This window comes from Pleurodeles waltl, chromosome 4_1, assembly GCF_031143425.1.
Source record: "Pleurodeles waltl isolate 20211129_DDA chromosome 4_1, aPleWal1.hap1.20221129, whole genome shotgun sequence".
In the NCBI taxonomy this organism is placed as follows: domain Eukaryota; kingdom Metazoa; phylum Chordata; class Amphibia; order Caudata; family Salamandridae; genus Pleurodeles; species Pleurodeles waltl.
The window spans coordinates 181869097-181896570 of NC_090442.1; the positions used below are offsets into that span (position 1 = coordinate 181869097).

At 46.7% G+C, this 27474-nt stretch overlaps 1 protein-coding gene across 6 annotated transcripts in view; it reads right to left on the reverse strand.

The window, feature by feature from the left end:
* Positions 1–27474, reverse strand: part of HIPK2 (homeodomain interacting protein kinase 2) — a 329092-nt gene that overhangs the window by 107922 nt on the left and 193696 nt on the right. For 4 of the 6 annotated variants that reach the window (XM_069227993.1, XM_069227994.1, XM_069227990.1 and 1 more), the window contains exons 8-10: positions 25634–25693; positions 14094–14313; positions 9137–9258 (exon numbers count right to left, since the gene is read on the reverse strand). In XM_069227993.1, coding sequence (XP_069084094.1) covers positions 9137–9258; positions 14094–14313; positions 25634–25693 — 402 coding nt within the window. The remainder of the gene's footprint in view (positions 1–9136; positions 9259–14093; positions 14314–25633; positions 25694–27474) is intronic. The other 2 variants (XM_069227995.1, XM_069227992.1) reach the window with 1 other exon arrangement.

Here is a 27474-nt window from a genome sequence, read left to right on the forward strand (position 1 = left end):
GGACCAAACATTTGAGAAAATGCATCACAACGGGTGATTTGACCAAGGACAACTGGTCCAGTAAGCGCACAATTGCTGAAAGAGCCAACAGATAACTTTTAACAGTGCCTATTGCAAGCCAAAGACAAAGCAAACAGTAACAATATTTGGCCTGCAACAAGTCTGTGTTATGGGTGCTACACCAAACAGCAAACGTGCCCCATCAACTTGCCTAAAGAGATTTTGAAGAAGGATGTCTGGCTGTCAGGATGACATCCGCTACTTCGAGAGGTAGACTGAATGCAATGACCTGCTGTCGTTCAATCTCCATGCAGGAGGTGGCAAGAAGACACATGCTCATAAGTTCTCTGTACCACACTCTCCAAGCCCAGTCTGGGGTAACTAGGATGACTTAAGACTGGCCGTTCTGGACCTTCTTTAGAACTTGTGGCAGGAGAGGCAGCAGCGGGAAAGCATACAGAAGTCCTTTGTTCCCTCTAGGAAGAACGCGTCTCTGAGAGACAGCCTTCTTGGGAACTCCAGCCCCAAAAAGTGTTGACACTGCACGTTCTTGGCAGTGACAAAAAGATTGAGCCAGGGTTTCCCCACTGCTGGAACACACACTATGCAACCTCTGGGTATAACTGCCATTTGTGATCCACTAGGCAACATCGACTAAGTCTATCTGCCATTAAAGATCCTGCCAGGTAGTGTACTATCAGGGAAATGTCGTCAGAACTCAGCCAGGTCTAGAGGCGCAGGGCCCAAGACCCCACCCCACTACACCTTCCTGGACATTGCCTGCTTGATCCACTACCCTGACCCGCAGGTGCTTGTTGTTGGCATGTTGTGCCTTGATGCTGTCTCTACGTGAAACCCCTAGCAATGCTTTAAAAGGGGCAAAACTGTTGGGAATAATGCCTTGCGAGAGTGGACAAAGGGAACGTGCAGTGGCTCTACCCTCTTTGAAGCACTGGAGAGGGGAGTCTGTCTTTTTGCCAAAGAGGCGAGATCCATCCAAAGTCATATCTGAGAGTGATGCCTGAACATCACCTGGGAACACCAGAGATCGCCTCAATTCCTGGTGCCGGAGTCACATGCTAGTTCCAATTGTTTTGCCTGAACAGATTGGCATGTCAAGGCCGGACAGTATGAGATACTTGGCTGCATCCTGGCCATCCAAAATTGGGCCAAATTGGTGTGAAAGTTATCTGGGATTGGCAAGTAGATTTCAGAGAACGGGTCTCATAATGCATGGGAGAAGCTTACGAGCAAACAGCTGGTGTTACCAGAACTGAGGGCAAGTATAGCAGAAATAAAATCTTCTTCCTAAATGCCTCAATTCTTTGCGACTCTTTCGAGGGGGTGGAGGTAGTAAGAAAAGAATTGGGATTAAGCCTGCTAGTGGAGACTTGCTCTACCAGCCTCTCTGGAATAGGGTGCTTCTTCAGAAAGGCATGGTCGCCCGTAGCGGGTCTGAAATGATGTGCCATCTGTCTATTTACAGGTGGGCATGAGCAGGGTGCAGACCAAGTGCCCATAAAGAGTCACGGCATCGTAGAACATCAGAAGGGGTTCAGATAAGGACTGTCCGGGATGTAACCGTGAGGACGTTGTTTTTTACCTCAACAGAAGGCAACTGCAAATCTATAACTTCAGCCACCTGTCTAATGACCATGGCGAATAAAGTAGACTATTCTATAGTTGAGCAAGAGGGAAAAACCAACCCATTGTCCAAACCACTAACCTCCTGTAGGTCCAGGTAAAAACTGGCATCTTCATAGTGTGGGGAGAACTTGAACCCACCATTACCATCACCACCATCACCAAATGCTGGTTGCCTGTGGTCAGAATACGATCCAAACAACTACTGGAGAACTCGCGGGGAGGGGAGGAGTGGGCATCCACCGTCTTATCAGTGTCAAAGCGTATGGGAGCTGGGCACGTTGGGACGGTGCCAGAACACGGCTTTGGTGACGGTCGAGTTCGGAGTCAGACAGGACAATGGAACTGATGTCCTCCTCTGTCATTGTTGCCGGCATCAATGTGGCAGTAACTGCCATGGATCATAGTCCTGAGCATGGAGATAACTCCAAAGTCAGAGCTGAACCCAAAGCAGGTTCAGGACGCACAGATGGTGCCTAGGCTAGACACACCAGCGATAACTCAACTGGAGGCCTCTGCAGATCTAAGGGGCTCAAAGGTGCACCAGAGGGAGGCAGTAGGGAGCCGAATATATGGACCATTTCCTGCTTAAAAGCAATAATTTACTGTGGTGTCATGATGGACCGAGGAATTCGGATATCAGGAATAGCTGCAGAATCAGCTCCTCAATAGAGGACTGAGAGCGAGACTACAGGGAAATGCGACAACCTTGCGACTTTTGAAACAATGATTGCCGAGACTGGGAGAAGGCCAGACTGGACTTGTGCTTCTTTTTAGATTTGCACTTGACCAAAGACTTGGACTGCAATGACAATCTGTTGCAGGACTGGCCCAGAGAGTGTGAATGGGTCAATGTCTAAGACCCTGAGCGCAAGTCTTTATGTGAATTCCTGCACTGCTCAGTGATCTATAGCTTGGTTTTGTATTCCTGGATTGCATTTGAGTGCATCAGGGTATACTCCTCACACGACTTGAAGTCACTGCCCCAGCCCAACCACCAGAGACACACCTAATGAGGATCTGTTAAAGACATTTCTTTGCAAAAGTCATCACAAGCCTTGAACCTTGTAGTTTTACAAAGTGAAAATGTTCCCTACTGGAGAGAAAGTTTGATAGAAAAAGCTTGTCAACAGATAGGAAAAGGTTAGGAACGAGCTCCAGATCCACATATGAAGGCACAGAAAAAATGGAACGGACATCAATGCGGTGTGGTAGAGCAGAATCAACACAGGGCTGTACAACGCCACATTCTGGTGTGCAGGGGCTATGCTAAAAATCTTCCGGATCCAGTCTGGCACCTGTGGATATTCTAAAGGTGAGCAATCCAGCAGTATCCTTCAGAATCGCAGTGTGCAGAATGTTGAATGCTGTGGGGCTCGTGTGCAGTGACAGAAGAAATGAAAATGTCACTTACCCAGTGTACATCTGTTCGTGGCATCAGTCGCTGGAGATTCACATGTTCTGCATAGCTCGCCATCTGGTGTTGGGTCGGAGTGTTACAAGTTGTTTTTCTTCGAAGAAGTCTTTCGAGTCACGGGACCGAGTGACTCCTCCTTCTGTCTCCATTGCGCATGGGCATCGACTCCATCTTCGATTGTTTTCCCCGCAGAGGGTGAGGTAGGAGTTGTGTTGTAGTAATAGTGCCCATGCAATGGAGTGACTAAGTATGTACCTATTTAAGGTTAAAATAATATATATACAAATGTACAAAGTTGAAGCTAACTTCCGAACTGCTACAGGCTCCCGGGGAGGCGGGTGGGCACATGTGAATCTCCAGCGACTGATGCCACAAACAGATGTACACTGGGTAAGTGACATTTTCAGTTCGATGGCATCTGTCGCTGTAGATACACATGTTCTGCATAGACTAGTAAGCAGTTATCTCCCCAAAAGCGGTGGCTCAGCCTGTAGGAATGGAAGTGGTTTGAAATAATGTTCTTAACACGGCTTGACCTACTGTGGCTTGCTGTGCGGATAGCACGTCTACACAGTAGTGCTTGGTGAACGTGTGTGGCGTAGACCATGTGGCTGCCTTACATATTTCTTGCATTGGGATGTTTCCTAGAAAGGCCATGGTAGCACCTTTTTTTCTGGTTGAGTGTGCCCTTGGTGTAATGGGCAGTTGTCGTTTTGCTTTAAGGTAGCAGATTTGGATGCATTTAACTATCCATCTGGCTATACCTTGTTTTGATATTGGGTTTCCTGCATGAGGTTTTTGGAATGCAATAAATAGTTGTTTAGTCTTTCTGATGTTTTTCGTTCTGTCAATGTAGTACACTAATGCTCTTTTGACATCTAATGTATGTAGTGCCCTCTCAGCTACGGAATCTGGCTGTGGGAAGAACACTGGTAGTTCCACTGTTTGATTTAGGTGGAACGGTGAAATAACCTTTGGTAAAAATTTAGGATTAGTCCTTAGGACGACTTTATTTTTGTGTAGTTGTATAAAAGGTTCTTGTATTGTAAACGCCTGAATTTCGCTTACTCTTCTTAGAGATGTAATGGCGATGAGAAATGCAACCTTCCAGGTTAGGAACTGTATTTCGCAAGAGTGCATGGGTTCAAAAGCTGGACCCATGAGTCTTGTTAAGACAACATTTAAGTTCCATGAAGGAACAGGTGGTGTTCTTGGTGGTATAATTCTTTTAAGGCCTTCCATGAATGCTTTAATGACTGGTATCCTATATAGGGAAGTTGAATAGGTAGTCTGCAGGTATGCAGATATTGCTGCAAGGTGTATTTTAATGGAAGAGAAGGCTAGGTTAGATTTTTGTAAGTGAAGCAAGTAACCCACTACATCCTTTGGAGTTGCGTGTAAAGGTTGGATCTGATTATGATGGCAGTAGCAAACAAACCTCTTCCATTTACTTGCATAGCAGTGCCTAGTGGACGGCCTTCTGGCTTGCTTTATGACTTCCATACATTCTTGGGTAAGTGTCCGAATTCTAGGATTTCAGGAGCCAGATTGCTAGATTCAGCGATGCTGGATCTGGATGTCTGATCTGGTGGTTGTGTTGTGTTAACAGATCCGGCCTGTTGGGCAATTTGATGTGGGGTACTACTGATAGGTCTAGCAGTGTTGTGTACCAGGGTTGCCTTGCCCAAGTTGGTGCTATTAATATGAGTTTGAGTTTGTTTTGACTCAATTTGTTTACCAGATAAGGAAGGAGAGGGAGAGGAGGAAAAGCGTAGGCAAATATCCCTGACCAGTTCATCCATAGGGCATTGCCTTGGGACTGCCTGTGTGGGTATCTGGATGCGAAGTTTTGGCATTTTGCGTTCTCTTTTGTTGCAAACAAGTCTATTTGAGGTGTTCCCCAGAGTCTGAAGTAAGTGTTTAGAATTTGGGGGTGAATTTCCCATTCGTGGACCTGTTGGTGATCTCGAGAGAGATTGTCTGCAAGTTGATTCTGGATCCCTGGAATAAACTGTGCTATTAGGCGAATGTGGTTGTGAATTGCCCATCGCCATATCTTTTGTGCCAGCAGGCTCAACTGCGTTGAGTGTCCCCCCCCTTGTTTGTTTAGATAATACATTGTTGTCATGTTGTCTGTTTTGACAAGAATGTATTTGTGAGTTATAATTGGTTGGAAAGCCCTTAATGCTTGAAAAACTGCTAGCATTTCTAGGTGATTTATATGCAGTTTTGTTTGATGTACGTTCCATTGTCCTTGTATGCTGTGTTGATCGAGGTGTGCTCCCCACCCTGTCATGGAAGCATCTGTTGTTATTACGTATTGTGGCACTGGGTCTTGGAAAGGCCGCCCTTTGTTTAAATTTATACTGTTCCACCATAGAAGCGAGAGGTAAGTTTGGCGGTCTATCAACACCAGATCTAGAAGGTGACCCTGTGCTTGTGACCATTGTGATGCTAGGCACTGTTGTAAGGGCCTCATGTGCAGTCTTGCGTTCGGGACAATGGCTATGCATGAGGACATCATGCCTAGGAGTTGTAATATCATCTTTGCTTGTATTGTTTGTGTTGGATACATGCGTTGTATGATCTTGTTGAAATTTTGAATTCTTTGTGGACTTGGAGTGGCTACTCCTTTTGTTGTGTCTATTATGGCTCCCAGGTATTGTTGTACTTTGCACGGCAAAATGTTGGATTTTGCAAAGTTGACGGTGAAACCTAGTTTGTAGAGGGTTTGTATGATTTGATTTGTGTGGTGTAAGCACTTTGTTAGTGAATTGGTTTTGATTAGCCAGTCGTCTAGATACGGGAATACATGTATTTGCTGCCTTCTGATGTGTGCAGCCACTACTGCTAGACATTTTGTAAAGACTCTTGGTGCGGTTGTTAAACCAAAAGGCAATACTTTGAATTGGTAATGTATTCCTTTGAATACGAACCGTAGGTATTTTCTGTGCGATTGATGTATTGGTATATGGAAATACGCGTCTTTGAGGTCTAAGGTTGTCATGTAGTCCTGTAGTTTTAGCAATGGTAACACTTCTTGTAGCGTGACCATGTGAAAGTGGTCTGATTTGATGTAGGTGTTTAGTATTCTGAGGTCTAGGATTGGTCTCAGTGTTTTGTCCTTTTTTGGTATTAAGAAGTACAGTGAATAGACTCCTGTGTTTGTTTGTGTGTTTGGTACTAATTCGATTGCATTCTTTTGCAATAGTGCTTGAACTTCTATTTCCAGAAGTTCGGAATGTTGTTTTGATAAATTCTGTGCTTTTGGTGGTATGTTTGGAGGGAATTTTAGGAATTCTATGCAATAACCATGTTGGATAATTGCTAAGACCCAAGTGTTTGTAGTTATTTCCTCCCATGCTTTGTAATAATGACCTATTCTTCCCCCCACTGGTGTTGTGTGGAGGGGGTGAGTGACATCTGAGTCACTGCTTGGTTGTAGGGGTTTTGGGGCTTTGAAATTTTCCTCTATTCCTAGGGAATTGCCCTCCTCTGTATTGGCCCCGAAAGCCTCCCCTGTACTGTCCCTGGTAGCTGGACGGTGTTGCCTGCGAGGTGCTGGCTTGTGTGGCCTGACCCCGAAACCCCCCTCTAAAGGGTGTCTTGCGGAAGGTGCTGTAGGTTCCTCTGCTCTGCGGGGAGTAGAGTGCGCCCATGGCTTTAGCAGTGTCAGTGTCTTTTTTTAGTTTTTCGATTGCCGTGTCCACTTCTGGTCCGAACAGTTGTTTTTCGTTGAATGGCATATTGAGCACTGCCTGCTGTATCTCTGGTTTGAACCCAGACGTTCTTAGCCATGCGTGCCTTCTAATGGTCACAGATGTATTAATTGTTCTTGCAGCTGTGTCTGCTGCGTCCATAGAGGATCGTATCTGGTTATTTGATATGTTCTGTCCTTCCTCAACCACCTGCTTTGCCCTCTTTTGTAGTTCCTTGGGTAGATGCTCGATGAGGTGTTGCATCTCATCCCAATGGGCTCTGTCATAGCGCGCAAGTAGTGCTTGAGAGTTAGCGATGCGCCACTGGTTTGCAGCTTGTACTGCGACTCTTTTCCCAGCTGCATCGAACTTGCGGCTCTCTTTATCTGGGGGTGGTGCATCCCCAGATGTGTGGGAGTTGGCTCTTTTCCGAGCTGCTCCTACTACGACGGAATCTGGTGGCAGCTGTGTGGTGATGAAAACAGGGTCTGTAGGAGGTGCCTTATATTTCTTTTCCACCCTTGGCGTTATTGCCCTACTTTTGACCGGCTCCTTGAACATTTCCTTTGCGTGCCGAAGCATACCTGGCAGCATAGGCAGGCTTTGGTAGGAGCTGTGGGTGGAGGAGAGGGTGTTGAATAAAAAGTCATCCTCGACTTGTTCTGAGTGGAGGTTTACGTTGTGGAATTGTGCTGCTCTAGCCACCACTTGAGAATATGCTGTGCTGTCTTCTGGTGGTGAGGGCTTTGTTGGATATGCCTCCGGACTGTTGTCCGACACTGGGGCGTCATATAAGTCCCAAGCGTCTTGATCCTGGTCACCTTGGCTCATGGTGGTGTGAGCCGGGGAATGTGACGGAGTTTGTGCTGGTGAGACGTTAATTACAGGTGGAGGAGAGGGTGGCGGAGTCACCTTTTTCACCCTTTTTGTTTGTGGCGCCTGGTCTGTTTGAAACTCCAGTCTCCTTTTTCTCCTAATAGGGGGAAGGGTGCTTATTTTTCCTGTTCCCTGCTGTATGAAAATACGTTTTTGCGTATGGTCCACTTCGGTGGATTGCAGCTCTTCCTCAAACCTATGCTTTCGCATCTGAGAGGACAGTGATTGCTCCTCTGTATAAGAGCATGGACCTGGGTCGGTTACGGGTTGTTTCGGCACCGAAACCCTGTCTGTATCTTTTTTCGGCTCCGAGGTGGCTTTTTTCTTTTTTGGAGTCGAAACCTCTCGGCGTCGATCTTCGTCGGTGCCGCTGTCTCGGCGTCGAGCCGTTTCTACACCGCTATCTCGGTGTCGTTGCTTTTCTCCAGCACTTTCTCGATCCCGAGAAGGCTGCGTGCCGGTGTCTCGACCGGAGTCGGACGATCTCGGCACTGTTTGGGCCTTTTTCGGTGCCGATGGTCGGTCACCGAATTTATGGGTGGAGCCATGGCCTGGTGGCAGTGGCGTCCCCTGGGCCTTGTCACTTTTCTTATGTGTTGTTTTCGACGTCTTACTCACGGTTCTTTGATCGTCGAATTCCTCGGAGTCCGATTCGTAGATCGAAAAGGTTTCTTCTTCCTCTTGTTCCTCGAACTCTCGGTGCACTGTCGGCGTGGACGCCATCTGAAGTCTCCGGCTCGACGGTCACGTAGTGTCTTTCGGGACCGGAACGCGCGACAAGCCTCGCAAGTCTCCTCACTGTGCTCAGGTGACAGGCACAGGTTACAGACCAAATGTTGGTCTGTATACGGGTATTTGTTGTGGCATTTGGGACAAAAACGGAACGGGGTCCGTTCCATCGGCGTTGTTCTACACGCGGTCGGGCCGAACAGGCCCCGATGGGGGATCGAAAACTACCCCGAAGGGCACCGGGGCGCGTCGATCTTCGATGCGGTGTTGAATCTAACTACGCCGATCCCGAACGCAACAATACCGACGAAAATCTTCCGATATTTACTAACTTTCCGTTCCGAAACTCGGAGCGACAGGAACACGTCCGAACGCGATGGCGGAAAAAAAACAATTGAAGATGGAGTCGACGCCCATGCGCAATGGAGACAGAAGGAGGAGTCACTCGGTCCCATGACTCGAAAGACTTCTTCGAAGAAAAACAACTTGTAACACTCCGACCCAACACCAGATGGCGAGCTATGCAGAACATGTGTATCTACAGCGACAGATGCCATCGAACACACATTTCTGCAGAGGTATACTTGCCTTTAAGGAAATTGTAAAAATGTAATCACAGGCCAAAGCAGTTGCTACAGACTCCATGACTCCACTACAGCCCTACTCAACTTTCAGAGGCACCAGACTGCTGACATTTTCCAACACTTCTATTGGTCAGATCATCATTCGACTTCTACCAAAGTCCTAGGGAGAGAGAGAGCAGAAACAGTACCTGAGTGAGCAGCCCGGGCTGGATCTGAAGGGCCTGAGCCCCGGGAGCCTGTGTTACGATGGGAACGGCATTGTCCATTCGCACTGAGTATCCACCATGCTTTGCGGGGGACGCCTGCAACCCTGGGGAATATATGAAACTGTATGAGTCAAAGGTAGTATTATGACTAGTGAATTCTTCTGAACAGATGATTGCATGATTTGGATATGTATGCAGGGTGTATGTAAGATGGGCATCTCTGACAAAAAGCGGCCACCCCCGTAATCTGGTGGCCACCAATCACAGTTGATGGCTACATCTGACAGTAGTTGGGGGGTAACCCACATAATAGGCAGCCATCAATGGACACTAAATGTGGGCTTCCGAGGCATTATCTGTCCAAGAGGGACAGTCATGAATGTGAATACTAGATTACTTACTATAAAACCAATGGTACTATTATTTGTATTTGAAAATGTATATAAAATCCCATCATCTGCGCCTAATTAGGTATGGCCACTGTTTTGGTTCTACGATTGCCATACCTGTCAAAGAGGAGGTATGGATTCGGGAGTACATGAAAAACTTGCACCCATTGCACTTTAAAATGTAACTTGCTTTCAAAAGCGCACGCTTTCTGCCGCAAAGCTGCAGTGTCTTCCCAAATGAGTAAAATGGATTTATGATTACATAACTTTTGAGAGGGTTCAAATCCCAATGTGTTATCAGAATTAAAGATAATCTATTGAGGAACACTTAGATTTGGAGTACCTCTAAGGGATCATCCAGATTGGGTATATTAAATACAGTCTGCTTAACCTTGGTGAAGTGGTTAATGAAAGTCACCTATCCCATTTACATATGCTTCACACCTTATATAACCACAGCCAGCAGCCCTCACTGCTGAGGAAGAAAGCATAGCGGGCAGGATGGGGAGCAGGTTCAAGGTGCAAGTGAGCACTTTCCCTTTTTACACATATCTTTTTCAATTACATTATTCTCTCTTACAGAAGTTATTAGGAAAATGGGACTCATATTCTTTCAGTGAAGGAATGCACTATTGCCCAGTCCTGCCCTCCACCCTGTGGTCAGTTTGAGAAATGAAGTATTCGTTCAGATTCGGCACAAAGATGAGTTATTTTTCAATAATAATTCCACTTTGCTTTGTAATACTGTTTGATCCCTTCATGAGATTCCCTTCATTTTTTAGGCATTTTACTTATTTTTACTTATTATATTTTTATCTTTTTAAGTACATTAGGTGTAACCTTTTAGATTCTTCATTTCTTAGCTCTATTATTGTTTTTGTTAGCTATTACAAATGAATTATATGCATTACTGGGAGGAAGGCGCTGATACTTTAGCCGATGTACTAACGCGAGTCAGTACTTCCTCACCACTACACCTTTTAACCTTCCCTGGGTCAGATTGTTTGGGTTTGTGGGGGCTCAGCACAGCTCACATGAAGACTGTGGCCTGATTTGGAGTTTGGCAGTCGGGTTACTCCTCACAAACGTGACTGATATCCCATCTGCCGTATCACGATCCCCATAGGATATAATGGAGTCCAGAAACCCCACCCGCCAAACCCTAAATCAGGCCCAGTGCTCTCTCTAGCTCTTAGCTTAACATTCTGATTATTTACCGCTGGCGTTCTAATGCATTTTCAGAAAAATGCAGGGTTGGGTCTGATAAACATTTAAGAGTAATTAACAAAAGAAAAACATACGTACTAATGTCTGAATTAAAAAAGTATTTTTGGCAAACATAAAACAGCATTATTAGAGGGTGAAACTGATATATTCTGAATAATGAAAAGTGATATTTGGGGACAAAGTTAACTAAATTCCAAAAGATATTTAAGACGTATACGAGTGATATTTCATGCTGAGCTGGGGACATACTGCTGATGTCATTTCCTTGATGACGGAGGACATACGTTACTAATGCTGGCGTCTACGGACAGCGGAGGCATGGTATTGTCTATATTGGTAGGATTTATGGTATTATCATAAGTAATCCTGCCTGAGGCCTGTGCCTTTAAAGGAAGTGGTACCTAAGGAACATCCCTGCTATCTGGCAGTGTAAGGGCTCTGTAACATGAGACGTAGGTCTGCAGCCCAGGAATCTAACTTCTGCCTAACCTGAAGCATAGCTTTGCTGTCTATGCCCTAGGATAAGATAAGTGTCATTTGTTAGTTTTCCATTCTGCCCGTTCAAAGTGCTTCTCGTCACTGAATGTGAGGCAATTGGGAGCATCTGAATGGGAAAATGAAAGGAATTTGGAGACCGAACAAAAGACGGGACTATCGACATTTTGAAAAACAATGAGGGTATTTTAAATCGCATATACATATTTTATTAGAACTGCCTTTAAACCCTATTATTTTACTTTAGGGAAGGATACAATGAAAGTGTTGGAATTTGTTGTGCGTGTCCCTTCATCTGCCTGTAAAACTTACACATCAGTGGATTTTTAGTCAGTTTATTTTAGAATTGTTTGATAAAATGTTGTTCTATTTTGTCAATCATCTATTGAGAGTGTTGCCTATCTGTGTAATAATGTGCTGTGATTATCCCCTCCTCCCTGTGACTTCAGGGCTGGGAGTGTTGCCTATCTGTGTAATAATGTGCTGTGATTATCCCCTCCTCCCTGTGACTTCAGGGCTGGGAGTGTTGCCTATCTGTGTAATAATGTGCTGTGATTATCCCCTCCTCCCTGTGACTTCAGGGCTGGGAGTGTTGCCTATCTGTGTAATAATGTGCTGTGATTATCCCCTCCTCCCTGTGACTTCAGGGCTGGGAGTGTTGCTTCCTCTGTGTAATAATGTGCTGTGATTATCCCCTCCTCCCTGTGACTTCAGGGCTGGGAGTGTTGCCTATCTGTGTAATAATGTGCTGTGATTATCCCCTCCTCCCTGTGACTTCAGGGCTGGGAGTGTTGCCTATCTGTGTAATAATGTGCTGTGATTATCCCCTCCTCCCTGTGACTTCAGGGCTGGGAGTGTTGCCTATCTGTGTAATAATGTGCTGTGATTATCCCCTCCTCCCTGTGACTTCAGGGCTGGGAGTGTTGCTTCCTCTGTGTAATAATGTGCTGTGATTATCCCCTCCTCCCTGTGACTTCAGGGCTGGGAGTGTTGCCTATCTGTGTAATAATGTGCTGTGATTATCCCCTCCTCCCTGTGACTTCAGGACTGGGAGTGTTGCTTCCTCGGTGTAATAATGTGCTGTGATTATCCCCTCCTCCCTGTGACTTCAGGGCTGGGAGTGTTGCTTCCTCGGTGTAATAATGTGCTGTGATTATCCCCTCCTCCCTGTGACTTCAGGGCTGGGAGTGTTGCTTCCTCGGTGTAATAATGAGCTGTGATTATCCCCTCCTCCCTGTGACTTCAGGGCTGGGAGTGTTGCTTCCTCGGTGTAATAATGTGCTGTGATTATCCCCTCCTCCCTGTGACTTCAGGGCTGGGAGTGTTGCTTCCTCGGTGTAATAATGTGCTGTGATTATCCCCTCCTGCCTGTGACTTCAGGGCTGGGAGTGTTGCCTATCTGTGTAATAATGTGCTGTGATTATCCCCTCCTCCCTGTGACTTCAGGGCTGGGAGTGTTGCTTCCTCGGTGTAATAATGTGCTGTGATTATCTCCTCCTCCCTTTGACTTCAGGGCTGGGAGTGTTGCTTCCTCGGTGTAATAATGTGCTGTGATTATCCCCTCCTCCCTGTGACTTCAGGGCTGGGAGTGTTGCTTCCTCGGTGTAATAATGTGCTGTGATTATCCCCTCCTCCCTGTGACTTCAGGGCTGGGAGTGTTGCTTCCTCGGTGTAATAATGTGCTGTGATTATCCCCTCCTCCCTGTAACTTCAGGGCTGGGAGTGTTGCTTCCTCTGTGTAATACGGTGCATATGCTGCACTGATTATCCCTTCCCCTGAAAGTCCAGTTCTGGGAGTGTTGCTTCCTCTGTTTAATATGGACTGTGATTATCCCTCCCCCTGAAAATTCAGTACCCGGAGTGTTGCTTTCTTTGTGTAATATGGTGCAGTGTTTACCCCTCCTCCTGAAAGGTCAGTGCTGGGAATGTTGCTTCCTCTGTGTAATATGGTGCAGGGATTACCACTCCCCCCTGAAAGTTCAGTACCGGGAGTGTTTGCTTCCTCTGTGTAATATGGTGCAGGGATTACCACCCCCCCCCCTGAAAGTTCAGTACCGGGAGTGTTTGCTTCCTCTGTGTAATATGGTGCAGGGATTACCACCCCCCCCCCTGAAAGTTCAGTACCGGGAGTGTTGCTTCCTCTGTGTAATATGGTGCAGGGATTACCCCCCCCCCCCCCCTGAAAGTTCAGTACCGGGAGTGTTGCTTCCTCTGTGTAATATGGTGCAGGGATTACCCCCCCCCCCTTGAAAGTTCAGTACCGGGAGTGTTGCTTCCTCTGTGTAATATGGTGCAGGGATTACCCCCCCACCCCCCTCCTCTCGAAAGGTCAGTGCTGGGATGTTGCTTCCTCTGTGTAATATGGTGCAGGGATTACCACCCCCCCATGAAAGTTCAGCACCGGGAGTGTTGCTTCCTCTGTGTAATATGGTGTAGGGATTACCCCCCCCCCCCTGAAAGTTCAGTACCGGGAGTGTTGCTTCCTCTGTGTAATATGGTGCAGGGACTATGACTTATGATGGCACTGCATGATGGAAGTTCTCTCAAGCTGTACCAAACGGAGTGAAAGAATCTTGTGGGAATGAGGTAAACATGTTGGTGTGCACTAATTGTGGGAATGAGATAAACATATTGGTGTGCACTGAACTAACATCAAAACACATGTTTTCAATGACACATAACCAGTTACATATAAAATGCTTTCATTAACATACAAAGAAATGTTCTGTAGCCAAGAAATGAACTCCAAGGCGTGCATGAAACAAAAGGGTGAAATCTCACAATATGGAATCATGGAGACAGAGTGTTAAAAGTCCGACGTCTCTCACCTTGGAAGCCAGGCGGGCACACAATGAGGGCTTGCTGGAAGGGGTCAGGCCGTGTACAGATCTGTGCCGTCCCCGTTGGCAGGGGCATGCTTCGCTGGGCCACCGCAGCCATGGATGCTGCCGAAGGCTGGTAGAGTGCAGATTGGTAATTTAGTATGGAGACTTCAGGATTGGTTAGGGTAAGGGTGGCACTTGTGGTGGTGGGAGCCAGGTTGTTGGCCTAAAGGGATGGTGGGAATCAAGTAACGACAACAAGAACAATGACAACAATAAGGGAAGAGCAACACAAACCAATGAGCCAACGACAACTCAAACATAAGGTGGTGCGAACAAGCAAAGTAAAACCAACGAGCACTAGGGGTAACGGGAAAGAGGCCTAGGGGGTAGAGCTAGAAGAGAGAGTCATGACACTCATCCCTAGTGAATGCAAACCTGCCCCCTGGGAAAGACCCGCTAGGGCACCCACAAAGAGAAGAAGGATGTAGAGGATGTGGGCCAGCAAAACAGACAAACTGAGAGACGAATGTAGGATAATAGATGCAGCCTGAATACAAAAGGGGTTAAAGAGACAGGTGTGTAATGAAATAGATGGGAAAATCACGAGCTATGGAGACATATTGAAAATGTCACTTACCCAGTGTACATCTGTTCGTGGCATCAGTCGCAGTAGATTCGCATGTTCTGCAATAGCTCGCCATCTGGTGTTGGGCCGGAGTGTTACAAGTTGTTTTTCTTCGAAGAAGTCTTTCGAGTCACGGGACCGAGTGACTCCTCCTTTTGTCTCCATTGCGCATGGGCGTCGACTCTATCCTCGATTGTTTTTCCCCGCAGAGGGTGAGGTAGGAGTTGAATTGTAGTAATAGTGCCCATGCAATGGAGTGACTAAGTATGCACCTATTTAAGGTTGAGATGATACATATATAAATAATTGAAGGTAACTTCCAAACTGCTACAGGCTCCCGGGGAGGCGGGTGGGCACATGCGAATCTACTGCGACTGATGCCACGAACAGATGTACACTGGGTAAGTGACATTTTCAGTTCGATGGCATCTGTCGCTGTAGATACGCATGTTCTGCATAGACTAGTAAGCAGTTATTTCCCCAAAAGCGGTGGATCAGCCTGTAGGAGTGGAAGTAGTCTGAAATAATGTCCTTAATACGGCTTGACCTACTGTGGCTTGTTGTGCGGATAACACGTCTACACAGTAGTGCTTGGTGAATGTGTGAGGCGTAGACCATGTGGCTGCCTTACATATTTCTTGCATTGGGATGTTTCCTAGAAAGGCCATGGTAGCACCTTTCTTTCTGGTTGAGTGTGCCCTTGGTGTAATGGGCAGCTGTCGTTTAGCTTTAAGGTAGCAGATTTGGATGCATTTAACTATCCATCTGGCTATACCTTGTTTTGAAATTGGGTTTCCTGCGTGAGGTTTTTGAAATGCAATAAAGAGTTGTTTAGTCTTTCTGATGTTTTTTGTTCTGTCAATGTAATACATTAATGCTCTTTTGACATCTAATGTATGTAGTGCCCTTTCAGCTACGGTATCTGGCTGTGGAAAGAACACTGGAAGTTCCACTGTTTGATTTAGATGGAACGGTGAAATAACCTTTGGCAAAAATTTAGGATTGGTTCTTAGGACGACTTTATTTTTGTGTAGTTGTATAAAAGGTTCCTGTATAGTAAACGCCTGAATCTCGCTTACTCTTCTTAGGGAAGTAATGGCGATGAGAAATGCCACCTTCCAGGTTAGGAACTGTATGTCGCAGGAGTGCATGGGTTCAAAAGGTGGACCCATAAGTCTAGTTAGGACAACATTTAGGTTCCATGAAGGAACAGGTGGTGTTCTTGGTGGTATAATTCTCCTAAGGCCCTCCATGAATGCTTTAATGACTGGTATCCTATATAGGGAAGTTGAATAGGTAGTTTGCAGGTATGCAGATATTGCTGCAAGGTGAATCTTAATGGAAGAGAAAGCTAGGTTAGATTTTTGTAAGTGAAGCAAGTAACCCACTACCTGTTCTGGAGTTGTGTGTAATGGTTGTATTTGATTAATATGGCAGTAGCAAACAAACCTCTTCCATTTACTTGCATAGCAGTGCCTGGTGGATGGCCTTCTGGCTTGTTTTATGACTTCCATACATTCTTGGGTAAGTTGTAAGTGCCCGAATTCTAGGATTTCAGGAGCCAGATTGCTAGATTCAGCGATGCTGGATCTGGGTGTCTGATCTTTTGGTTGTGCTGTGTCAACAGATCTGGCCTGTTGGGCAATTTGATGCAGGGTACCACTGATAGGTCTAGCAGCGTTGTGTACCAGGGTTGCCTTGCCCAAGTTGGTGCTATCAATATGAGTTTGAGTTTGCTTTGACTGAGTTTGTTTACCAGGTAAGGAAGGAGAGGGAGAGGAGGAAAAGCGTAAGCAAATATCCCTGACCAGTTCATCCATAGGGCATTGCCTTGGGATTGTTTGTGTGGGTATCTGGATGCGAAGTTTTGGCATTTTGCGTTCTCCCTTGTCGCAAACAAGTCTATCTGAGGTGTTCCCCAGAGTTTGAAATAAGTGTTCAGAATTTGGGGGTGAATTTCCCATTCGTGGACCTGTTGGTGATCTCGAGAGAGATTGTCTGCGAGTTGATTTTGTATCCCTGGTATAAACTGTGCAATTAGGCGAATTTGGTTGTGAATTGCCCAATGCCAAATTTTTTGTGCTAGCAGGCTTAACTGCGTGGAGTGCGTCCCCCCCTGCTTGTTTAGATAATACATTGTTGTCATGTTGTCTGTTTTGACGAGAATGTATTTGTGAACTATTATTGGTTGGAAAGCTTTTAGTGCTTGAAAAACTGCTAGAAGTTCTAGGTGATTGATATGCAGTTTTGTTTGATGTACGTTCCATTGTCCTTGTATGCTGTGTTGATCGAGGTGTGCTCCCCACCCTGTCATGGAAGCATCTGTTGTTATTACGTATTGTGGCACTGGGTCTTGGAAAGGCCGCCCCTTGTTTAAATTTATGTTGTTCCACCACAGAAGCGAGAGGTAAGTTTGGCGGTCTATTAACACCAGATCTAGAAGGTGACCCTGTGCTTGAGACCACTGTGATGCTAGGCATTGTTGTAGGGGCCTCATGTGCAGTCTTGCGTTTGGGACAATGGCTATGCATGATGACATCATGCCTAGGAGTTGTAATACCATCTTTGCTTGTATCTTTTGTGTTGGATACATGCGTTGTATGATGGTGTTGAAATTTTGAATTCTTTGTGGACTTGGAGTGGCTACTCCTTTTGATGTGTCTATTATGGCTCCTAGGTATTGTTGTACCTTGCGTGGCAGAATTTTGGATTTTGTGAAATTGACGGTGAACCCTAGTTTGAAGAGGGTTTGTATGATATGATTTGTGTGATTTGAGCACTCTATTAACGAATGGGCCTTGATTAGCCAGTCGTCTAGATATGGGAACACATGTATCTGCTGCCTTCTTATGTGTGCTGCGACTACCGCTAGACATTTGGTAAAGACTCTTGGTGCGGTTGTTAATCCGAAAGGCAGTACCTTGAATTGGTAATGTATTCCTTTGAATACAAACCTTAGGTATTTCCTGTGCGATGGGTGTATTGGTATATGGAAATAAGCATCCTTGAGGTCTAAAGTTGCCATGTAATCGTGCAGCTTTAGCAATGGCAATACTTCTTGTAGTGTGACCATGTGGAAGTGGTCTGATTTGATGAAAGTGTTCACTACTCTGAGGTCTAGGATTGGTCTCAGTGTTTTGTCCTTCTTTGGTATCAGAAAGTACAGTGAGTAAACTCCTGTGTTTATTTGTGTGTTTGGCACTAATTCGATTGCATTCTTTTGCAATAGTGCCTGCACTTCTATCTCCAGGAGATTGGAATGGTGTGTTGTTAAATTTTGTGCTTTTGGTGGTATGTTTGGAGGGAATTGTAGAAATTCTATGCAATAACCATGTTGGATAATTGCTAGAACCCAAGTGTCTGTAGTGATTGTCTCCCATGCTCTGTAATAATGACCTATTCGTCCCCCCACTGGTGTTGTGTGGAGGGGGTGAGTGACATGTGAGTCATTGTTTAGTAGTAGGGGTTTTGGGGCTTTGGAATCTTCCTCTATTTCTAGGGAATTGCCCTCCTCTATATTGTCCCCGAAAACCTCCTCTATACTGTCCTTGGTAACTGGACGGTGTGGCTTGTGAGGTGCTGGCTTGTGTGCTTTGACCCCGAAACCCCCCTCGAAAGGGCGTTTTACGGAATGAGCTGTAATTCCCTCTGCTCTGCGGGGAGTAGAGTGCGCCCATGGCTTTGGCAGTGTCCGTATCTTTTTTGAGTTTCTCAATCGCTGTGTCCACTTCTGGACCGAACAGTTCTTTTTCATTAAAAGGCATATTGAGAACTGCTTGTTGAATCTCTGGTTTAAATCCAGACGTTCGGAGCCATGCATGCCTTCTGATAGTTACAGATGTATTAATTGTCCGTGCAGCTGTATCTGCAGCGTCCATGGAGGAGCGGATCTGGTTGTTGGAGATGGCCTGTCCCTCCTCAACCACTTGTTTTGCCCTACTTTGTAAGTCCTTGGGCAGATGTTCAATGAGATGTTGCATCTCGTCCCAGTGGGCTCTGTCATAGCGCGCAAGTAGTGCCTGGGAGTTCGCGATGCGCCACTGGTTTGCAGCTTGTGCTGCGACTCTTTTACCAGCTGCATCAAACTTGCGGCTTTCTTTATCTGGGGGTGGTGCATCTCCAGATGTGTGAGAGTTGGCCCTTTTCCTAGCTGCTCCTACAACGACAGAGTCTGGTGGCAGCTGTGTAGTGATGAAAACCGGGTCCGTAGGAGGCGGCTTATACTTTTTTTCTACCCTTGGTGTGATTGCCCTACTTTTAACCGGCTCCTTAAAGATGTCTTTTGCGTGGCGGAGCATACCAGGGAGCATAGGCAGGCTTTGGTATGAGCTGTGGGTGGAGGAGAGTGTGTTGAATAAGAAATCATCCTCGACCTGTTCTGAGTGGAGGCTTACGTGGTGAAATTGTGCTGCTCTAGCCACCACTTGAGAGTACGCGGTGCTGTCTTCTGGTGGAGATGGCTTCGCAGGGTATGCCTCCGGACTGTTATCTGACACTGGGGCGTCGTATAGGTCCCATGCGTCCTGATCTTGGTCACCCTGGCTCATGGTGGTGTGAGCTGGGGAGTGTGATGGAGTTTGTGCTGGTGAAACGTCAATCACGGGCAGAGGTGAGGGTGGTGGTGTAACTCTTTTCACCACTTTTGGTTGTGGTGTTTGTTCCGTCTGGAACTCCAACCTCCTCTTTCTCCTAATGGGGGGAAGGGTGCTTATTTTTCCTGTCCCCTGCTGAATGAAGATACGCTTTTGCGTATGGTCCACATCAGTTGCTTGTAGCTCTTCCTCAAACCTATGCTTCTGCATTTGGGAGGTTAGCGAGTGCTCTTCTGTATAAGAGCCTGAAGCTGGGTCGCTTGCAGTTTGTTTCGGCATCGAAACTTTGTCTGCGTGTTTTTTCGGCTCCGAGGTGACTTTTTTCCTTTTCGGGGCCGAAACCTCTCGGCGTCGATCTGTTTCTGTGCCGCTGTCTCGGCGTCGAGCCGTGTCCACACCGGCATCACGGTGTCGAGGCTTGTCTCCAGCACTTTCTCGGTCCCGAGAAGGCTGCGTGCCGGTGTCTCGACCGGAGTCGGACGATCTCGGCACTGTTTGGGCCTTTTTCGGTGCCGATGGTCGGTCACCGAATTTATGGGTCGAGCCATGGCCTGGTGGCAGTGGCGTCCCCTGGGCCTTGTAAATGTTTCTCTGTGTGGTTTTCGACGTCTTACTCACGGTTTGTGTATCGTCGAATCCTTCGGAGTCGGAGTCTTGGATCGAGAAGGTACCTTCCTCTTCCTGTTCCTCGAACTCCCGTTGGGCTGTCGGTGCGGACGCCATCTGAAGTCTTCTGGCTCGACGGTCTCGGAGTGTTTTTCGGGACCGGAACGCACGACAGGCCTCACAGGTGTCTTCGCTGTGCTCAGGTGACAGGCACAGGTTGCAGACCAAGTGTTGGTCTGTGTAGGGGTATTTATTGTGGCATTTGGGGCAGAAACGAAACGGGGTCCGTTCCATCGGTGTTCTTCAGCACGCGGTCGGGCCGACCAGGCCCCGACGGAGGATCGAAAAAACTACCCCGAAGGGCACCGGAGCTCTTCGATCTTCGATGCGGTGTTGAATGTAAGTACGCCGATCCCGAACGCAACAATACCGACGAAAATCTTCCGAAATTAGCTAATTTTCCGTTCCGAAACTCGGAGCGACAGGAACACGTCCGAACCCGATGGCGGAAAAAAAACAATCGAGGATAGAGTCGACGCCCATGCGCAATGGAGACAAAAGGAGGAGTCACTCGGTCCCGTGACTCGAAAGACTTCTTCGAAGAAAAACAACTTGTAACACTCCGGCCCAACACCAGATGGCGAGCTATTGCAGAACATGCGTATCTACAGCGACAGATGCCATCGAACATATATATATATATATATATAGATGACACATTTAGTGAAAGCAAAGGGTGGTCAATATAGGTTTAGTAGCTATCATACGGCAAATAGGAGATTAGGAGAAGGATTTTTAAAACAAACATTTGAGAACTGGAACACTTAAAAGGACAAATAAAATTATTGAATTTGAAATTAAAAATATAGGACGAAGCGGAGAATGTAAAGACATAAATGCACGTAAGGTGTAAGAGCTGTTATTTAAGAAGGATGGGCATATGGGCATTTAGGAATGGGGTAGTATGTTTGATCCAAGGGAGCACATTAGGACATGCACAATTTAAGGAGTGAGCTTTTAAAACTGATTACGGTATGCCAGTGATGGTAGCAAGGGAGATGGTAATATTTGTAGGACGCTGGCCCGGTTTGTAGTGGGTACCACAGGTACTTACACTTTATACCAGGTCCAGTTATCCCTTATTAGTGAAATGTAGTCAGTGTCTAGAAGCCAGGCTGTCTAGGGGTAGCTGTAGGCAGAGTAGCCAAGGCCGAACTAGGAGACATGCAAAGCTCTTGCAATACCACTGTAGTTGCACAGTTTTTACACACAAGAAAGACAATACTCAGTGTTACCAAAAATAAAGGTACTTTATTTTAGTGACACAAGGCCAAAAATATCTTAGAGGCAATACTCCTACTGGAGGTAAGTATTATACATAAAATATACACTAGTAACCAAAATCAGGTATGTAAACATTCATAAAATATTGCAAACAGTGAAAATCACAATAGGTTGCAATGGGCCAGGGGGAACACAAACCATATACTAAAATAGTGGAATGCGAAATTCGGTTTCCTACCTAGGCAAGTGTAGTGTAAAGAGGGGTGCTGGGAGTGTAAGAAAACACCTAAGGTAAGTAAAATACCCCACCCCAGGGCCCAGGAAAGCAGGAGTAAAACATAGCAAGTTTCCTAAAACACACTAGAAGTTGTAGTAGAAGACAGTGCAAGAACCAGAAGAGACTGCAAGACACCAACAATAGATTCCTGGACCTGAAGACCTGTGGAAACAGAGGAACAAATCCAAGAAGCACTGAAGAGTCCAGGGAGAACAAGAGCTCCTGTTATCCCGGATGAAGGTGCAAAAGGAGAACCACCGGTGAGAAGACAAAATCAGTATTGCACCAAAGAAGATAGATGCGGGTTCCTGGTGGGTGCAGAAGATGTCCCATGCTGGATGGATGAATTCAGTTTGGTTTGCCTCGCTGGATTCTGCTAACAAGCCTTGGTAAACACAAAACTCGCATTTTGCAAAAAATGGCGCTGCCTGGGCCTAGGAAGGACCAGGTGGACTCTACCCAGGAGGTGGAGACAGAGGGGGCTCTCAGCAACTCAGAGAGCCCTCAGAAGACCAGGCAGCGCACACAGGAGTCCCACAGCACGGGACAAAGGAGTTGCAAATGGTGGTCGTCGCAGCACTACACAAAGGGATCCCACGCAGCGGAGAACAACACAGGGAGCTGAACAATGCAGGATAGAGTGCTGGGGACCTGGGCTGGGCTGTTCACAAAGGAATTCTTGGAAAAGCGCACAGAAGCCCTAGGAGCTGCAAAACAATGCAGGGAACAGGGGTACTGTCTGGCACGGGAAGGTAAGCTCTTACCTCCACCAAATTTGGACAGCTGGACCTTTGGACAGTCAGGGTCACTTTAGTCCACCAACTGTGTTCCAGGATCCCGCTTGTTGTCAGGAGAGGGGACCCAGAGTACTGGTCATCGCTGCAGAGAGGTGCCTGCTGAAGCAGGGAAATGACTCCGTCACTCCTTAGAGGATTCCTTAGGTTCTTCTGGTGCAGGATGAAAACAGGCAGTCCTCGGAGCATGCACAACCTGGAAACTGTTGCAGTTGCTGGCAGGAGCTGAAGTTACAAGGTCACTGAAGTCATCTTTGCTTCTTTGTTGCAGTTTTGTAGAGTTTCTGGAGCAGTCAGCGGTTGATCCGTCAGTAGAAGATAAAGTAAAGGATGCTGAGGATTCCTAGTGGAGTCTTGCAATCCGAATCTGAAGAAAAACCCAGAGGAGAGACCCTATATAGCCCTGAGAGGTGGATTGGTCACCTAACTAGGTAAGCACCTATCAGGAGGGGTCTCTGATGTCACCTGCTGGCACTGGCCGCTCAGATGCTCCCAGAGTTCCCTGACCATCCTTAAAACAAGATCAGAACCCAGGGACACTCTGGAGGAGCTCTGGGCACCAACCCTGGGATGGTGATGGACAGGGGAGTGGTCACTCCCCTTTCTTTTGTCCAGTTTGGCGCCAGAGCAGGGACTGGGGGTCCCTGCTCCGGTGTAGACTGGATTATTCAAGGAGGGCACCATCTGTGCCCTTCAAAGCATTTCCAGAGGCTCTGGGAGGATACTCCTCCCATGCCTGTAACACCCATTTTTAAAGGGATAAAGTGTGACACCCCTTTCCTAAAGGAAGTGCAGTGTTCTGCCTTCCTGGGATTGAGCTGCTCAAGCCCCAGGAGGGCTAAAGCCTGTCTGTGAGGTGGCACCAGCTGGGGCTGCAGTGGAAACCTCAGAGAGCTGATTTGGCAGTACTGGGGGTCCATGGTGGAGCCCCCAGGGTGCATGGAATTGGCCCCCAATACCAGAATCAGTATGGGGTACAATTTCCAGTTCTTAGACACCTTACATAGCCATATTCGGTGTTACCATTGTGAAGCTGCATATATGTATTGATCTATATGTAGTGCACACTTAAAATGGCGTCCCTGCACTCACGATGTCTGGGAAAATGGGCCTGGATAACGTGGGGGCATCTCTGCTAGTGTAGGGGTGCCCTCACACACACACAGGTACTGTGCACCTAGCCTTCAGGGTCTAAAGGTTAGATATATAGGTGACTTTTAAGTGACCTGGTGCTGTGAAAATGGCTGTGAAATAGTGCTTACACTAGTTCACTCAGGCTGCAATGGCAGTCCTGAAGAAGTGCTTGTATGAGCTCCTTATGGGTGGCAAAAGAAATGCTGCAGCCCATAAGGATCTCCTGGAACCCCAATGCCCTGGGTACCTAGGTACCATACACTAGGGACTTATAAGGGGGGTCCAGTATGCCAATCTGGAGGGAAATATGTAGTCATTAGACTATAGTGACACATTTGGAAACAGAGAGGGCATAAACATTGGAGTTCTGATTAGCAGGACTCCAGTGTCACAGTCAAGCATACTGACAAGTAGGCCACAAACCATAAGCTCTGGGGTCCTGGCTAGCAGGATCCCACTGACACAGTCAAACACACCGACAATCAGGCAGGAATTGGGGGTAACATGCTAAGAAAGATGGTACTTTCTTACAATATTTATTTGGGGGGCAATGGAGATAGGACCATTTTAGGGAGGAAGAAAGTACGACTGAGTAGGGGAAGACAGGCTGAGATAAGAATACGAAAGGAGGAAAGATTATTGCGCTGATGAGACAGATTGATTGAAATGCGAATAACATGGAAAGGTAGGAAAATGAAGCAAGTGGCAAGAGGATGTGGAGATAAAAAGGACACCTTAATCAAAAACTTTGTCTGTTTTGTGTTTGTGTAAAAAATCCCGCCCACAATCGCTTTGAGAACAGTGAACCTGAAAATCTAGGATTAGGGTGAGGGAAGGTGCTTCGAAAGACCCGGGGAGTGTATATGAATTCCGAAAGAGTGACAGGGAGATGGAGAATTTAAAGACACAGGAGGTTGCACGAGGAAGAGGTAAAGTCGTGGAGTCAGAGGAAACAACGCTTCATTGGGAACGAAGAGAAAAAAGGAGACTTAAGGGAGAGAGTTTTGGCAAAAGAGATGTGAGAAACAAACAGACACACAGCTGAAGGAAGGAAAAAGAATGACATCTAAACCAGTCAACGAGGGAGAACTAGGGAATATATTTTTATACAAGGGAAACAGTACGAAAAACAACTTATAATTACAAGGCGATAAGTCCGGAAGATCAGAGACTGCATCAGACAGAAACACAGGAATACACAAGACAGTAAAGGGTGTAATACAGAAGGAAAGGAAAGCAGAGGATGTAGAGTTGAACAAAAGAGAAAAAGAAGATGCACCGACGAACTGATAGAAAAAATGCCACCACTGAGATGGCAGGGAGAAAGGACAGTGTTGGACACAGAATGGTGAAGACAAACATAGAAGGGCAAAACCTTTCTAAAAGATCAATGAAAAGAACCATGTGATACCCCACAACCAGAAGAGGTGTGACTACAAATGGGCTGCAGGCGGGACATGGCCCGCTGGAAATATAACACAAAGGCTAGGCCTGGCCCTCGCAGCCCATGAGACCCCATCCCCAGACCCCAAACATTCTTCTGTCTTCTCTCAAGCTAGATAGCATCAGAAACATACAGTCAGCTTGTGGTTTTTTTTAATAAAAGGCAGTACGTGGTCTTACTGAAAGCCTACTATAGAGGCAGAGTTGCTCAGGAATAGAAGCTGTTACACTCAGCTGACCAGTCATCTCAAGTGAGTCAGGTGTGGATTCAAGGCGTTTCCTACTTGGGCCTGTGACAGTTACTTAGCAGTACATAATGAGTGCCTAGAAGCCAGGTACTTTTACATCAACCACAGTACCCAGAAGCTGAATGTTAGTCTGGATTTAATCCGTTTTAGAGACCCAGAATACAGAGGCGTAGAAACTGTAACGACTGAAGTATGTGTGTTTTTTATAGTCAGCATGTTGATTAATTTACATGAGTTACCAGGACATCAAGTGAGTTGGTCAAAATTACAATGAGTGTCAGCTGGAAGTGCACATTCAAACTCAGGGCCCCTGGCAAACAAGCCGAGTCAATCTGCAGCATCCGGGCCTCTTGCAGGAGCTACCATCTTAGGAAACCACACCCACCCATTCTGTGCCTCCAGTTACCCAAATCTGACGCACACTTACAACCCACGACAAGACATCTAACGCTCAGCCGGCGGCGGCACAATACAGATGCTTCCCACTGTCCGCTAACAGGTCACCTGGCTGTGTACAGCGTTTATAGCACGGGCCATTACCTCGTGTCTTATCCTAGCTTCTGCTGCCTGCATCTCCCGAATGCCATTCTGAATCCGCCGCTTCAGGTGAATCAGCAACGCCACGGAGGAAAAGAAATGTCTGGTGTTAGAGGCGGCCAGTGGTGGTACGGCATGAAAACATGGGAGGAGCGGCATCACAGTCTGAGGACCAAGACACTGGGGGGCACGCGCAGCGCTGCAAGCTCGCATCACCTTGGACTTCCGACTTGTGAGTGTTCTACCTCCCATAGCTATGCGACACCTTCAGGTCTTTTTATTCTCTGTGCAGATCACTTGCTGAGGTCCTGTCTCATCTGAGCGATAACTCCTCAGTTATCCCTACACATACCACATGCAGGACCTCCTGAAGTGCTGCAGAACCGCCACACAAGGCCTTCACTTGCTACTTCCCTAATTTCTAACACACTCTGGAGTCTGGTAGCCACATATGCAGCACTCATGGTAACCGCTAGTGTATTGCCAGAAATGTGTGTGTGTGTGTTGTGTGTTTTGTGTGTCTATCTGTATACCTGCTTGATGTATTCCCAGACGTGTGTGTGTGTGTCCATCTGTACACCTGCTTGATGTATTCCCAGACATGTGTGTGTGTGTCCATCTGTACACCTGCTTGATGTATTCCCAGACGTGTGTGTGTGTGTGTCCACCTGCTTGATGTATTCCCAGATATGTGTCTGTGTGTGTGCGGTGTGTGTCCATCTGTACACCTGCTTGATGTATTCCCAGACCTGTGTGTGTGTGTGTGTGGTGTGTGTGTCCATCTGTATACCTGCTTGATGTATTCCCAGATATGTGTATGTCCATCTGTACACCTGCTTGATGTATTCCCAGACGTGTGTGTGTGTGTGTATGTGTCCATCCGTCTGTACACCTGCTTGATGTACTCTATACACCTTGCACCTAGCCCACTGGGTGGCGTATCCCAAAGCAGATGACACCTTGAACTCATGTGCACCTTTAACTCACTGAAGCCACAGACTCTTCCTGAAGTACTGAATCGCCATACCTGTAACTCCTTGAAGCCCTTTGTTTCCCACCTCTATAGCTCCTTGAAGTCCACAGCTGAAGCGGCCCTAGAGGCTGATGCACAGGATGACAATGTAGCACTGAAGTAGGTGCCCCTGTATTCTACGACAGGCAGATCCGCCAATGTCCCACTGGGACCTACTGAGGGTTCTACCTGACCTGACCACCGCCCTGTCTGAGGTGCCACCACCACCGCCCATGCCATGGGGTGGACAAGTCTGGTTGCCGAGCATCGAGCACTGCGACATTCTCCTTTTTTCTGAAAATGAATGTTACTGCAAATAACACAGATTAAAGAATGATTAAAAGCCCGCTCTGTAATTACTGACCACCATGACAACCTCTCATGGACCACTGGGTAATGATGTGCCCTGGCTGTGACAGATCAGAAGGGCTGCACGCCCTTCCCTCCTCCACGGTTACAAATTCTCAGTCCAACAATCTGTGAGGGCCAAACAGAGATAGGAATGCTTAAGTTTTTATAAACTAGGAGGAGGGGCAAGCAATTTCCTCACATTAGTGTAAGAAAATGTGTATAGAAAAATGAGAGGCAAATATTGCTGAAATATATGGGTTTGATGTCAACGTGTCAACGTGTCTCCTGAATGCGCAATATTTATGCATTGAACTGCATGGATAATGCAGAACAATACTGGTGAATTACTCTACAACTCAATGCTACTCATTTTATCATCCGCCAAACAATTAACTTTTGGCCTAGCCCTGCAGGCACTTAAACATACACTTAGCTTGTTACATTCTTACAAGAGGAAGAGGTGAGTAACCCACCGAGGTAT